General features: G+C 50.6%; 1 protein-coding gene across 6 annotated transcripts in view; it reads left to right on the top strand.

Annotated features, from left to right (window-relative positions):
• The window catches only part of mrtfab (myocardin related transcription factor Ab), a 42,101-nt gene that overhangs the window by 11,424 nt on the left and 14,575 nt on the right, over positions 1–16,102 (top strand). For 2 of the 6 annotated variants that reach the window (XM_030340316.1, XM_030340315.1), the window contains exons 2-4: positions 9,836–9,901; positions 15,325–15,380; positions 15,588–15,663. In XM_030340316.1, coding sequence (XP_030196176.1) covers positions 9,895–9,901; positions 15,325–15,380; positions 15,588–15,663 — 139 coding nt within the window. In that variant the 5' untranslated portion in view covers positions 9,836–9,894. Of the gene's footprint in view, positions 1–2,588; positions 3,491–9,286; positions 9,359–9,380; positions 9,902–15,324; positions 15,381–15,587; positions 15,664–16,102 lie in introns of those variants that run through there. The other 4 variants (XM_030340314.1, XM_030340317.1, XM_030340318.1 and 1 more) reach the window with 4 other exon arrangements.

Raw genomic sequence — 16,102 nt, 5'->3', positions numbered from 1 at the left:
TTTATATTAAGAACGCGGCGTCATCTCATCCGTACGTTCCCACCGTGCCTATCTGAGCAGCCGCAGACTACGGATGTAATCTCCGCTCTGAGCAGAGGAAAGCTTTTCATTCAGAGGGGGAGACCGGGGGTACAGAGTGACCCAGTGAGGGCAGACAGGACATAAAGGGAGGGTTTGTTTCTCCTTCACGCCGCCGCAGGAAGTCTTGAAAAGCGCAGCAGACCTCGATACGAGGTCCGCCCCTCCGTGGCATTGTCCCCACTTGCACTTCATCTGGCGGACTCAACAGACTATGCCATTTGTCCCACAAGGCCGAATAACTCTGGTGAAGGGGGCCAGTGTGGCCATACTCAGGCAGCTCATGTGTTTGCTCAATGTTAACCCTGGAGTGCACCAGGTAACCTGCTTTATGTTGTATTTAATCATTCATTCAAATGAATGAACGCACACTTAATGTATGCACTCATTGTGTGTTGTACGTTCTTGCACTCAAAAATGGTACTCAGCAATTGTGTAGCATCTTATCCTAGCTGTCTTGGTTGTATATGGGGAATATACAGGGTTTACCTAGTGATTGTTAGTGCTTGGCACTTGGTTCTATGAACAACCTTACTGTACCGACAGCAATATAACGTTGTTTCTCATTCTTCTGACAAATGTACTTATTGTAAGTCACTTTGGATAAAAGCGTCTGCTAAATGTAGATGTAATTTAAATGTCATTGAGTCATGCACTCTATTCTGTTGTATGACATTTCTTTTTATACTTTTAAGCTGAATACTTTAAAGCTCCCGCCTGGTCTTTACCTGGTCTGAACCCTCGAGCAACTCAAGAAAGATTGCAGAAGGGGATTTGGTCTGTTGGTTGCAGAACAGTCGATGATTGACCGTTCCCCTAAATCATCCCCGTTAACGAACCTGCCATGCGCGCCGGTTTGACTGGGAGTGGAGACGTTTGGTCCCATTTCACATCCGCCATACGGACAGTTCTGAATGGGAATGGAGACGTTTCGTCCGTTTTACTTTGGTTGCATTCCCGCACACCCTGACACACAGAAGTTTAGCAGAAGCAGTGAGCTCCGGATCAATCCAGCTGTGCGCGGTGACTACACAAAGCAGCCTCTATCACATGTTGAATGGTTCTGGTGGCTGGGGTCAAGGCTGGGCCCCCAGTCCCCCAGTCGACCAGACCCTGAGAGACGGAAACCACCACTCACGACTCGCGCTCACAGTGCCACTCATGGTCGCTGTTAGACAAATGTCACAGAGTGTAACGGCGTCCCACGCAGACACGAAGCCCCCGAATCGTTCCCGCTGCGCCCCGACAGCCAGCCAGCCAGGCAGCCCACGCAGACGCGGTAATCCCTGCGCCCCTCAGCCACCGGGGCTCCGCCATGACAGGCGGTGAATCCCCCCCCCCCCCCCCCCCCTGAGCAGGCGGACTTTAAACCCTCGCCGTGCACACATCGCCACGGAAACGCCCGTTTCTTCTCGGGCGGTGTTTGTCGAAGGCGACACCTTTTCTTTGTTCCCATTGGCTCGTCCCTGCTGGGGGGGGCGACGGGGATGTGGTGGGGGGGGGGGCTGTGTTTATTATTGTTTATAACAGTTTCCTATAGTGGGAGAAGGGGATGCATTGTGTGAGTGCCTGCATTAAAAAACCCAGGGCTTACGTCACGTTAGTGGCTCGTAAAACATTGAGGGGGGGGAGAGAGAGAGAGAGAGAGAGAGAGAGAGAGAGAGAGTGGGCTGGCGTCGCATGCCCCCCCCCCCCCCCCCCCCCCCCCCCCCCCCCCCCCCCCCCCCCCCCCCCCCCCCCCCCCCCCCCCCCCAGCTCTGAGATGAGGTGTGGGTCTGTAAGTAACCCTATCCAGCCCGCACACAGGTGATACCCCGCTGAATATAGCCCCCTCGCGGCCAGCTGTCTGCTATTTAAAACAGGGGGTGGCGGAGGGGGGCGACTCTGGGGGTGGAAGGCCTGGAGACAGGATTAAGAGGAGGCGACGCCTTTGACTCCTTCCGACGAGAGTTCTGAGTCGGGGAACTCGTTCCCCCGTTCGCTCATCCAACAGCCACTAACCATGTGATGTAGGATCAATCAAGGGGTGCTGTCAATGTCCTTGATTAGTCCCCCCCCCCCCCCCCCCCCCACCATGTGACTGGTGACCAAGGTGACAGGGGCGCTATTGCTGTGCGTGATGTCATCGGGCCCACAGCTGGCTCCAATGAGAACGCTCCGGGGCTGACTGTTTATCAACAGACCTAAGACAGACAGTCTTAAAAGTGGTGCTGTCACGGGACTCTGTTGTCTCTCACAAGAGAGGGAGAGAGAGAGATAAAGAGAGAGAGAGAGAGAGAGAGAGAGAGAGAGAGGGACAGATGCAGTGCCTCACTCCCCCCCCCCAACCCACCCACCACACCCCCCCACCCCCCCACTCCCAACTTACATTTTTACCAGTAAATGAATGGCAACAGCTGAGTAGGAGAACTCGTGTGTGTGTGTGTGTGTGTGTGTGTGTGTGTGTGTGTGTGTGTGTGTGTGTGTGTGTGTGTGTGTGTGTGTGTGTGTGTGTGTGTGTGTGTGTGTGTGTGTGTGTGTGTGTGTGTGTGAGAAACGGGAGGAGCTGCAACCAGAGGAGCCTCACTCCTCTCCAGTCTCCGTCTGTGTGTGCCAGGCTCCCCGCTCGCTCACAGCGCCTGTCCTCGCCGCCTCCTCCTCTCCTTCCTCCTCGTCGCTGCCCTCCTTTTCCCCCGCTCCTCCTCCCATTCCTCCTCGCTCTCGCCCGTCTTTTCCGTGCAGTTTGGTTTTTCTCCACCCTGCGGATTTCTTCCGTCTCCCCCGGGAGGACAGCGAAGGCGGTGAAGCGCTGTCGTGACTTGGCCGCCACTGCAAGAGAAGGAGGGAATAGGGCAGTCGAGAGAGAGAGAGAGAGAGAGAGAAGAGAGAGAGAGAGAAGAGAGAGACCGAACGAGAGAAAGAGGGAGACAGACCGAGAGAGAGACAGACGGAGGGAGGGAGAGACAGACGGAGAGAGGGCGATCGATCAGCGAGGACGGATAGCTTGCCGTGCTGGCCGTGCAGGGCAGGAACCGGCTCTGCTGTCTGCTGTAGTCTGGGACCGAGGAAACCAGTCCTCTGGTGAGACCGCATCAACCGGTCTACTGCCGGGAAACAGACTGGGAGGCTCATCGGGATCGCTGCTCAGGTTTTCACCCAGGGGACCCTTCCCGCTCTCATCCGAGCCTCCTACTTGAACTTTTTTTTTTTTAAACGTCGGGAGTATCTTTGTTCGGGGATCGGTGCGGTGGGAAAGTTCGATGCCTTCCTGACATTATTGATCTCCGCCGGGATATGATCATGCTGGACACCAACCACTGCCTGTCCTTTGAGCCAGCCTCCCCAATGGGCTCTCCTCCAATCGGGGAGGACCTGGAGAAGGCAGACTTGAGGACGGACCTGGACAGGGATGTCTATCACAGCCTCAAGGAAGGTGGGGACTCTCTAGTCAACTGCACGCGCTCAGTACAGCTACAGGAAATGTGATCTGGTTTGTTGGTGTGTGTTTGTGTGTGCCCCTGAGCTACAAATTCATATCCCTACTTTACCAGTTTGTATTAATAGCTTAGGAAACGTCATTCAATATTAGCGATGTGTTTTATTGGCTTGTGTGCGCGGCTCATCTCTGAATGGATCTCGGTTGTCCACGTGAAACCCCACTTCAAACCCAATAGACCTCAAAAGGAAGTGCTTGGGTGACTGTAGATTACTGTCCTCTTCCATGTCTACAATATCAAATATAGCCTGTGACATTTAGAAATAAGTTTAGATTTTAGTTTGCAATGTTAGCGCTTTTTGAAATGTGTCATCTTTCTGAAATAGAATGAACTAAGAATACTACTTAGGATTGTGTGGCTTCTCATCCTAGCTATGTCTGTTGTCTACGGAGAATGGGTTAGCCTAGTGATTGTTAGTGCTTGGCTCTTGGGTTTAAGAACATCCTTACTGTACCGACGGCGATATGTTGTTGTTTCTCTTCCTTCTAACAAATCTACTTATCGTAAGTCGCTTTGGATAAGAGCGTCTGCTAAATCTAAATTAAATGAACTGGCCGTACTCCTTGTTCCCCGGTCGGCGCTGCTCAGGCTGAACCATTGCGTGGTTAGAGGACCTGCTGCTGTAGGGGCTATGGCTGCTTTGGGAGAGGCCCCCGCTGCCGCATGACTTCGCATTCGGTTCCAGGACGGATCGTGTTGAGGAGTCTGTTGTGCTGCTCTGCTCTGCACGAGCAAAGCAGATGTCAACCTGACAGAGTGGCCTAAAGCAGACCTCTTTCTGCTGGGGCTGAAACTCTCCACCACTATGCTAGCCTATCATCCAACCGGCCTATCCTGCAGTTCTTAATGCATGCTTTAAAGTGGTGGAAACACTTCGATAGGACCCACTGACCTTTGTCTGATAGGACAACCATTAGTTTAAAACGCATGAAGCCTATCAGTCTCCTCGACATAATGGGAGCTCTACCATGAGGCTGGTGGTTTGTTCTCTACCTCTGTACCAAGGGGTGGGGTTGTATTAGGGGGCATGCACTGCATCCTTTCTTTCAGCGAAAGCTAAGCCACGTACTGCCAAACCCCAAACCTGTTTTCCTGCTCGGATAAGTTCAGTGCTGGATATCCCACAACAACATGATCCAATGACCCACATTCCTTGACTATTCAATACAGGATCCTTGTTTTGAAGACGTTTTCCTGATAAACAAAGTCATACAATAGGCCCTCTCTCATGTGTTCGTTCAGTCAAGGCCCGCTTGCTTCCCAGCCTTGAAAGATTACACAATCTTGTCACATGTCACGCAACCAATGAAACGCTTCCTTCAAGAAACCGACGATACCAGTTCAAACGGTATTACAACGTAACAAACTAATAATAGATGACGTGCTCCCATTTAATATTTTATACCGATATCAATATACTTCCTCTATCTAGACACACTACAAGGAATACTGATCACACAAGGAATCGGTATTCCTCGTAGGTTGCCTACGCCTCGTGGCACTCACGTTGGGTGCACGCCAACACACCAGCGACCCGAACGCTGAACGTGCTCTCCCAGCCCCGGTCCCTCCTCACTCAGCATCGTGTGAACCGTCTCTCCCCTTTGTCTGTCGCTCTCTTGGCCGCTGCCCAGCCCACGCCCCGCTCCAAACGCTCTGAACGATGTGATCATGCAAGTGGTTATTAAACAGGCCTTTAGAAATAGGATTGTTTCCAGAGTCCCCGCCAAAGCAGGCTTCTGAAAGTGTGCCGAGCTGAAGCGCCAACGTGGGTTTGTGTCGAATTACGTCCTGTGTCCAGTCCACCTCCGTTGAAAGGTTGCCTGCAGGTGGATGACACTCTTGTTTGCGTTTTTACAGTGTGTCAGGGCACGACGCAACCTGGCTTTTTTTGTATGTTTGTGTGTGCGTGGTTTGTGTTCAAGCTAGCAAGGATGTGAAGCTGGAAGGCTAGTGTGTGCAGGCGCGTGCTGCTGTGTGTAGCTTAGCGGCGTGTAGCTTAGCAGCACCTGCACTGTGACATGTTTAATGGAAGCTAGCGTCACGCACGCAGGATGGGATTAACCTAGTTGGCCTACCGGGGCTCTACCTTCTAGCTCTCTCCCTCTCTCTGAAGGACATGCTATCCCGTAGATAAACGGTTACAAAAAGGAATAACGCTTTCATTTACTCACACTTCTACCAGATAATACCACTAATCCAACCGATCAACTTTGTATGTGGTGAGTGGATCTCCCCTTTTGTCTCTTGCTCGCATGTGTACGGGGATGCACCAGTTTAGGCGGTGGCCTAGTGTCCCAGTTACACAGCCAGCTCGCTCCACATTAGCCCAACCTGGTTCCCACCCAAAGGGCCCTAAAAGGGGCCACGGTAATGATGCAGGTTCCTCAGTAGCTCCTCGACTAAGGCCCAATCCCATTTCTACCCCTTACCCCTCCCCCTTTTTTTGAAGGGGGAGGGGTAAGGGGTGAGGGGAACGGGTAAGGGGTAGAAATGGGATTGGCCCTTAGGCCCAATCCCATTTCTTACCCCTTCCCCTCACCCCTTCAAAACAAGGGGGAGGGGTAAGGGGAAGGGGGAAGGGGTAAGGGGTAGAAATGAAATTGGGCCTAAGTCTCCTAACAGAGTGTGGGGGGTTCATACATCTGAACAACAACACGGCTCATCCAATACTCTGAAGCTACATCATACGCTCCCATTTTTTTTTTTATAGAACGTCGTAAAATGGACCCTCTATTGACATGTTGAGCATGCAGATCTACGATGGACAGAACAGCCCCTTCAGTCCTCTGGGCAGCCAGGTGTGGCTGATCAACAGCCTGGGGTTTAAGATGGGGCATTGGTCATTTATAAGGTCTCTGCACATGTCCATATGAACATGTGATTATGCACATGTCTATAAGTACAGGAACAAGTGATTCTGCGCCATGTCATTCTACCTGTCCATAAGTACATGCAAACGTGCACATTTGACTTCACACTTTAACCAACGACTGTCTCCGACACCTCACCCCCTCTTCACAAGCTGAGCAGTGTTTTCACACCGCCATCAAACCAGCAGTGGGAGACGCAGCCTGTTTCCAGCCGCGTCTGGGTTCACTCTGAGTCATCATCCGAGTGACAGGGCCTCGACCCAACGCATGAAAGGGTCGAGACGTCTCGCATGGTGTTCTCCCTCGATCGGTAGAGTGAGGTAGAGTTACGAGGGTTTGGATGAAGGGTCGCTGTGTAGCCCGTAGATCGCTGGTCGCTTCCTCGCTCACTTCCTGCCCCTTAGCTGTGGTAGCGAAACACAGACGACTTGTTATGGCAGAGATAAGCTAAATGTATACCACAAGAGATAAAGGTGTGTGTGTGTGTGTGTGTGTGTGTGTGTGTGTGTGTGTGTGTGTGTGTGTGTGTGTGTGTGTGTGTGTGTGTGTGTGTGTGTGTGTGTGTGTGTGTGTGTGTGTGTGTGTAAGAGGAGCAAAGTGCAGAGTTCTGGTTCCCAGAATAACCCTCTTCCCTGGAAGACTCAAGTGGCCTGCCATCTTCTCTGGCCATAGCATGGCCCGTGTTGGTGCACGTGAATGTGCAAACACACACACACACACACACTCAGACACACACGTGGGTCTCCAAAGTTGTATTCCTTCCGTGGCGGCGAACTCCCAGATGTACACATCCCGCATGTTAGTGGCCGCCCCGCTGTGGTCTGTTTCGGGGTGTTTACATCCAGCCAGCGCTGAGTGTCATTTTATTTCCATCAGCAAGCCCCCCCCCCCCACGCCCTAGTCTAATCCCCCACGACGCAGGGCAGGGAAAGGTCAGTGCATCCAGGGGGAAGCCGGGGGATGAGGCAGCTCGCTGGGTCCTGGGGGTTGCTGATGACATGCAGGGGGTGGGGGGGGAGGGATGCACTGGTTCGCCACCACGGCCCGGTCCTGTTCTCCGTGTGAACGAGTGCTCGGAGCCTGGGGTCATCTTCATCAACCGTTTGTATTGGTTACACAAGGTCTGGTGCCTCCAGTTAGACTTTATTGCCAAAGAAATAAGCATTTCAATATGACAAATCCCCCTTTTTTCCCCCTCGGCCTCAATCATTTGGACCCCTTTATCACAATGTGGCAAAGTATCATGCCATCAGTCAATCGATCACAGTCACAGAGTTAGCGGGCTAGTATGGTTAGCCCTCTGCTCCTTCTGGGAACTAGCTTGCTAGCTAGGTAGCGAGCAATGATGTCATTCTGTCAGTCCAGAGGAACAGGTGCTTGTTGGCCTTAATGTGGCCACCTCAAACCCCAGCTCAGACGCACCGGTATGCGCACGTACACACACGCACACACGCACAAGTGCACATACACACACACACACCATGACTCCATTACACAGACAGCTGCCACATCCAAACATAACAGAAGCTCCCCAAGGAGCAGCAGAACCGACCCCGTCCCGTTGGCTGACCGTGTTTTAGCGCCTTGACACCAATTAATAGACGGAATCAGACATCTACCAGAACCAACAGGATGGCTCCCCTACCTCACATTGGGTTTGAAAAAGTGTCTGAGAACAGGAGACACAGAACCTGTTCAGGCCATGGATCTCACCATAGACTCGCCAGTAGAAGGAATTATTAACGTACAACAACATTTTTTTGTGAATAATATGATAACAATAGGCTTTCGATATTTTTAACATTTTATTACAATACAAAAACTTTTTTGCAAATTGTAAAATGATGGTTGGGATGTTGTGGATAAATTCTGCCTAACTTAAGAAAAGATTCTGGTTCCCATAAAATAAGTCTCGTTGAAGATGAACTACGCTGCATCCTACCTCGGCACGTAGCTGTCCACACCTGAACGATTACCCTCCCATACTGTGAGCCAATAATTTAAGGCTGCCTCGACAGATTCCAACCCCTCCCAGTGGGGTGAGAGATGGAAGGAGAGGAGGGACTCATGGAGAGAGAGAATGAGGAGGAGTGGAGAGAGGAAGAGGGAGGCCGAGACCAGACTCGTGGAGGGAGAGAATAAGGAGGGGAGATAGAAGGAGAGAAGAGCCTCATGGAGGGAGAGGAAGTTTGGGGAGGAGGGGAGAGAGGAGGGAGAAGGAGGGATACCTCCTTCCAGGGACTCCCGGGAATAGAATCCCTCCCCCATTGGACAGATAATGAGCCAAATAATTATATTTCAAGTTTAAAAATAGTGAGGCAAAGCTGAAAATAAAGAGGTCATATGTTGAAGCTAATTTTCTTTGCCAGATGTTAATTTAAATCCAGTAAATGTGTCTTGTGCTAATTGATAGCCAATTAGGGAGAAAGATGATCTTATCTTATATCATGGGGGGGGCAGAAAATAGATTATCTTTTTTTTTTTTTTGCCCAGGCTCAGTAAACCATCCTTATAATCACCATCAATTAGTTGAATTTCCTCATTCATTCGGTGGATAAATACACAAACAAATGCAGTGCTTGGTGGTATTCACTGCCTTGCTCAAAGGCACCCGGCGCAGGGCAGATGCTCACCTGATGACTGGAGTCTAGAGCAGAGAGTCCCAGAGAGGGCAGTGAGTAATGAACCGAGTCTAACCTCTGCATATGCACTGAGATATTTAGATATGCGCAGGTTGGTTCCCTTCTGTAGCTCCACTGTTGTGACTGGAGTGTGTAGATCTTCCAAGGTGGTCCCCTGTACTCTTTCCCTGAACTGTAAATCGTCTCTGAAAGCTACTCGTCTTATGTAACACCCACTTCCTGTTTTGAAGCGGGCGTCGTTTGAGCTGCCATGTTCCGCACTCTGTCGGTGAACTGCAAAACTTTTACAGTAAGGAAAGGATGATCGATTCTACAGAATGGCTTCAGTATTTGTCATTCACTCCGGCCAACGCAAATTATATAACTGATCATTATTAGCAATAAGCGTAACTTTATTTTAAACAGGAAGTAAAGCTGTTCTCAATCACACGCCTGTTCAGGGGAGGAAACGAGAGAACGACTTTATAAAAGGAGAAGGCGTTCATTTCCTCTTCTTTGCCCGCCTCCATGTCTGTGTTTGGGTGTGTGCTCCGAGACGAGTGTGTTACGGCAGAGATCAGCCTCCCTCGCCGCTGCTCACATGGGCCGTTGAAACGCCAGCGCCCCAGGAGCGCCCCTGTTACCCGGCTGTCGGAGGGGGGACACCGCCTGCCCCGCGCTGCCACTCCGGAGGCCTTTGACTCATCCGCTGTTCCTCTGTCTCCTTCTCCTCCTCCCTCTCCTCCTCCTCCTCCTCCTCCAACCTGCTCCCTCTGTATCCATGCAGCCCTCCAGCTTAAACTTCAGCAGAGACGAACCCGAGAGGAACTGGTCAGCCAAGGGATCATGCCACGTAAGTCCACACACCCTCACCTCACCGCCCCACACCTAGCGCCACCGCGCCCCTTCCTAGCCTCACCTAGCGCCACCGCGCTCTACCTAGCCTCAACTAGCATCACCTAGCCTCACCTACCCACTTCAGTGCGTCGAGCGCTAGGATGTTAGCGTTTAGAGACGCTTGATGTTATCTACTCTGCGGTTGCATGATGACGGTAGTTTTTTACTCTTAGTTTGTTGCAACATGCACATACAACTCTGGAAAATAAGTTGTCTTCAAACGTTACTTGACAAACGGTCTGCTGCAGCCGGTTTGATGCAAGCTTGTTGGGTGTGTGTGTGTGTGTGTGTGTGTGTGTGTGTGCGTGTGCGTGTGTGTGGGGCATGGTGATGTTGTTGCACAGCATCCACCTCTTGTCTTTATCTCATCACCACTTCCCCTAATGCCACTGGTCAGTTGGTGGTGGTGAAAGCACGCTGGATCGTTACCAAACGCTCTGTGGAGCCACTCTCCTCTAGCTGGGCCGCATGCCAACACAAATCTGTTGCGGGAGTATTGTGCAGCACTTCTGGATACTTTAATGTAATGACAAAGCTTGAATGCACTTAATGTACGCATATATTGTATGTTGTACGTTCTTGCACTTAAAATAGTACTTAGCATCGTGTAGCACCTGATCCGAGCTGCCTTCGTTGTATATGGTGAATCGGTTAATGTAGCGATTGTCAGTGCACTTGGTTCTATGAACATCCTTACTGTAGAGACAGCGATAAATTGCCTTTTCTCGTTCTTCTGACAAATATTTATCATCCAAAGCGACTTATTGTAAGTCGCTTTGGATAAAAGTGTCTGCTAAATTCCCTGAATGTAAATGTTATTTTAAAAATCCATTAACACGTACAGAGAACAAACTAAACGTGGTCTTTCTTAAAGCTCCATTCATTGGTACCGCTCTGCTTCATTGTTGACGTCAGACCTCGGAGCATCCTGTGTGGTCGCTAGTGGGAGTCACCTGATACAGCGTATTACCCAGCTAGTGGAGCTGCAGTCCTGACTGTATTTACATGAACTATGTACAGGTCTTACTCAACCCTGTGCAGCCTGCTGGGCGAGCATGGCCTTTACATGGAGCCCACATGCAATCGAAGATAGTGTGACCGGTCTCAGAACCGCTGTCATGTTGTGTGGGTGTGTCCGCACGCTGCCTTACTGTGTGTTATCATCGCACCATTCGGCTTCCTCTTCTTCTGTCCGCACTTCCTGTTTCACGGTTCCGCTCTGTTTAAACAGAAGACTTCGATGTGTTCCTTGTATTTATAGTTTGAAGACGGGTCTGGGTTCTTATGCTTCCTCGCCTCGGGTATTTCTTCTGGTTCTTTGTCTGGTTTGAACTCCGAGGAGAACGAGGAAGTAGCACCTTTTCTCCTTTTTTCAATAAGGAAGAAATACCAAACTGAATCGGCGTTTAAGTTCAGTGAGTTGGAAGATATTAAGAGCATAACAATCCTGCCTGATCCAATCCCCACCCGGTGTGACCCTATTCCTGCCTACGGCACTTGTTGAAAATATTCTTGGCCTTCGGTCTGCTTCCATGACAGGTGGCCAAAGCAAACAACCTAGCAACCAGCCGAATGTTATCAACCAATGGCTGCCCTGATCGCGTCCCACCCATTTAAAATGAACTTGATCCCCATGACCACATGGTCCTGGGTCAGACACCAAGGGAAACACATAACTGATTGCACTAACCCCGCTAACAACAGAGGCCTCTTGGCTTCTGATTGGCCAGTGCATCTAGGTAGTGTTGCCATCGGGATCGCTTCAACACCATCGTCATAGTCCTGCATCTCAGTCCTGCACTTTACTTCTGCTCGTGTGCTGTTGTGGGTACAGATGTCCCAGCAGACAGGCTCTGGTGTAGTGCTGGTTGTTGTTTCCGTAATGGAATGTGCTGTTAAACTAATCCATGCTGAAGCCCAAACTGAGACCAGCTTGTGTTGTGTTTGTGTTGGGGAAAGCAAAACGCACAGGAACACAGGGGGACCGAACTCTATGCAGTTCATGGATTTGAACTCCCAGTAATGGATGTAGTGGGAAGAGGTCTTACTGGTAAGATAATGGGATATCATTATCGCCCTAATGGAGGATGATCCACAATGCGCAGCCACGTCTCTCTTTGGCTTTGTTGCTCAAAGTACAGCAGGCGTGTGTGATGCCTCAGTGAGGGTTCTCAGAAACACTCAGAGAGGTAACGTGTGTGTGTGTGTAGGAGACAGCCAGCATTATGACCAGGAAGTGGAGCTGGTCTACGATCATATAACAACAACAACAACAATGGGGCAGGAAGGACCAGTGTAGAGGCCAGGGTTTTGCCTCCCCGCTGACAGGTTGCGGGTTCCACCCCGCTGCCTGGCCCGGAGGCATCCAGGGGCCAGGTGCCCCTGCAGCTGCCTGCTCCTTAAGGGCATGCATCGGGTTCCTATGGAGGTCGCTCTGGATAAGAAAAGAACTGTAGGAAGGGGAGGTTGATGATTATGTGGACGTCCAGGGAGAGCCGGAGGAGGACTGAGAGCTGTGCGGTGGGACAAACCCGGTGACTCCACCGCGGCTCGTGGGAGAAGAGGATGAGGAGGCAGAAAATGATCGGAGCAATTTAAGCCTGGCGGTCTGCTCTCCTCTCTCTCTCCTCTCTCTGTGTCGACCTCGCACTGCCTCTCTCTCTCCTCTCTCTGTGTCTACCTCGCACGGCCTCTCTCTCCCCTCTGTGTCGACCTCACACGGCCTCTCTCTCTCCTCTCTGTGTCTACCTCGCACGGCCTCTCTCTCTCCTCTCTCTGTGTCGACCTCGCACTGCCTCTCTCTTTCCTCTCTCTGTGTCGACCTCGCACGGCCTCTCTCTCCCCTCTGTGTCTGCCTCACACGGCCACACACCGCCACTCCCTGTTCCCACAGCGACGGTCGTATACCTTAAGCCCCATAACCTTCTCAGACAATCCTCTCTGCGGCTAACGGCTAACGCTCACCTTTAGGTCGGCGGCTAGCGTTAGCCTCTAAGAGTTCAGGGTTTAGCCCGAACACGAAGGTGGAACAGGATTAGCATGTTGGAGGCTTAAGTGCAGCGCGGAGGATGTGGGTTAGGTTACATCACGGCGTGGTTCAGCCGCGGGGGCTCATCGTGATAGGGACGGTCGAATAGATTCACCCCGTGTAACCGAAGCCACTGGGATTGGATGTTTAAACCTGTGACCCCAAATCCGTACGACGTGTACCTTATTCTACACTCACCGTTGCCAGAGCCCTCCCCTAGAGTCCTGCATCCCCGGCCTGTCATGAGGAGCCTTGAGGAACCATGAGGTTCAGCTTACACAGCGTTCTGCTCCAGGTTCATTCATGAAGGCTCAAAGAGTTTGTTGTTTCACTTCAACTTTCTGACAAAAAACAGACGCTTTGTTTTTCCAGTTAAAGTAATCTGCTTGATACGCTTATCCATGATAGAGGCGTATTATACTAAAGCTGTAAAGATAAGGGTTGCTGGGTTGAATACCGCCCGCCATGAATGGAGCCCATTGTGTTTTATTGATGGCAATACTCATATTTGTATTTCGCCGTTGTGATGTCATGGGAGCGTACCTCACCTGGTACTTTGACACAGAAACACACACGCGCACACACACCTTGCGCTGTAATGTGGATAACAGCCCTGCCGGGATTTGGTCCACTCTTGCCCAATCAGAATAGCCCTGTGTTACATCATAGTAACGGTCGCGGCACCGCCCATCTCTTGCAGACAATAACATGGGTGTGGGGTGGCGTTCTGTCTGTCTGCTTAGTACCTGTGTAGAGTGTTCAGATGCCGATTGGCTGCCGTGCAACACCCAAGTGGGTGCTACACATTGGTTGTGGTTAGTGAGATCCCGCCTTCACTGTAAAGCGTCTGACTCTGCAGAAAAGAACTATACAAATTCAATCAATTATTATTATTATTATTAGACATGCTATATACATTAATGTAGGGATTAATGTGTTTTAATGGCTGCTCTACAAACATGGGACGGGTACATTGGGGAAGTCTGGACTAGGGATGGCGAAAATGTAAAGTATTCTTGACCGACCACCGAGCCTCATTAACCGGTTGATACCGGTTAACCGATCAGATTAAAATGTGCGATTTGAAATAACAGCCATTTCGAGCCGCGCTAGCCGGCTGCTATTTCGGAACTCTGCTTATCTCTCACGCGTTCTGCCTCCGACTCACACACACGCACACCGAGTGAGAGGCAGTGGCTCTACATGTGTTTAAAATTGAACCGCGAGGCATGCTTACTGCAAGTTGAACGTGTTTAGAGCGTGGGCTCGAACGTCCACAATGGTCTGAGATGGCGCTTTCTGTTTAGAGCGTGGGCTCGAACGCCCACAATGGTCTGAGATGGCGCTTTCCTCGTTGAGACCCTGCGCGGGATTCACCAGGGGCCAATCGGAAGAGGGCAGCGTCAGGAGCTCATTTGAAACATTGCCGCGGCTCATTTAAGAAAGTGACAACTCTGAAGAGACGCCGCTTGTTTAGTTTGGAGGAGACGGAAAAATTGAGAGTGAGGGATAATCTTTTTCACTTCACACAAAAAGATCTTGGAATGAGATGGCTAACTGTAGTCTTGTAGCGTTTAGTCTATTGTCCATAATAATTTAAAGATCATATTCTCCGCCGCTCACATGCGGGAATAATTCAGACTTGAGGAGAAATTAAACAGTGGACTAGAGACGCGGTGTCTGTTCGACCTCCAATAAGTCACCTCATCTGATCACCTTTTTGTGTGAGGTGGAACCAACACACACTCCACAGTCCACACTGACCCCAATTATTTTTTTGAACCGTCAAGATTGATCGGTTAATGTTGATACGGTCAACCATGCGTCAAACGGTCATCGGTTAACATCCCTAGTCTGGACACTCGACGCACGTGTGTGAGTGTCTCCCCTTCACACTGTGCAGAGACTTCTGCTCTGATGGTTCTCATCATGGTTCAGAGTGCAGCATCACCGCATCCCAGCCCTCGGCCATAGCCCTTTCAGTTCCTCCTCCCTCCGTCTCTCTTGACCGCTCTTCTGCGGCTCTCCATCTCTCTCTCATTCTATCTCTATACGTCTACCTCTCTCTTTCTATTCATCTATCTCACTCTACCTCCCTCTTTCCTCCTCCTCGATCTTTCTCTTTCTTTCTATTTATCTTTCAACCTCTCTTTCTCTATATGTCTGCCTCTCTTCAATCTTCTCTCTTTCTAATCATCTTTCTCTATCTCACTCTACCTCCCTCTTTCCCTCTCCTCCCTCTTTCTATCTCTCTTTCCACCTCTCTTTGTCTTTCGATCTATCCATCGCTCTGTCTTTCCTCCTACCTCTCTCTGTCTCCTTATCTTCTCTCCCTCTCTCTCTCTCTCCAGCGCTGAAAAGCCCGGCAGCCTTCCACGAACAGAGGAGGAGTCTGGAGAGAGCCAGGGTGAGTCTCATGTGTTTCAAAGTAAAAGCGCAGCCGTTTCCTAAAGCCAAACAGTGTCTCTGGTGTCCTTTTCAAAGGACGACAGAGAAGCCAGAGACGTCCTTTTCTGAACATGTAACCCTCACCCACCCACTTCTTCTATTCCTCCTCTTATCGCTCCATCCCTGCCTCTTCGTTAATCGATCAATCGATCTCTCCCCTCCCCAGACGGAGGACTACCTGAAGAGGAAGATCCGCAGCCGCCCCGAGCGATCCGAGTTGGTCAGGATGCACATCCTGGAGGGTGAGCGCCACTCTGCCCCCCCATGGGCGGACGAGGAACTGCACCTTTGTGGTTTTGTCTCTAAATAAAACAAAAGACCGTGGTTCATTGTGTCAACACATCAGGACGTCCCCAACTTACACACAACACATGCCCAGAGGCAAGAGCAAAACCCTTTAGATTTTAATTTGTGCGCTTAGGAAGGGGACTTTGTCCAGCATCACTTCCTTTACAGAGAGATGAGAGGGATAGATCTGAGAAGAGATGTGTAGCCTCCGGCTTTCCAGTCGGCAGCGTGACTCCGCTCTACACACCACTCCCAGGCACTAAAGCTAATGGAAGGACTGAAGTAGCATTAGTACACAAAACCCCAAGTCATAATGGGAGCTGCATTATCCAACATCTGCCTTTGTGTCTTAATGACACCCAAGAATGCATAAGGTTTCACAGGGGCTTTTAG

Source organism: Gadus morhua, chromosome 18, assembly GCF_902167405.1.
Source record: "Gadus morhua chromosome 18, gadMor3.0, whole genome shotgun sequence".
Lineage (NCBI taxonomy): Eukaryota > Metazoa > Chordata > Actinopteri > Gadiformes > Gadidae > Gadus > Gadus morhua.
The sequence above is the reverse complement of the archived record's forward strand: the minus strand, read 5'-3'. Positions and strand labels throughout refer to the sequence as shown.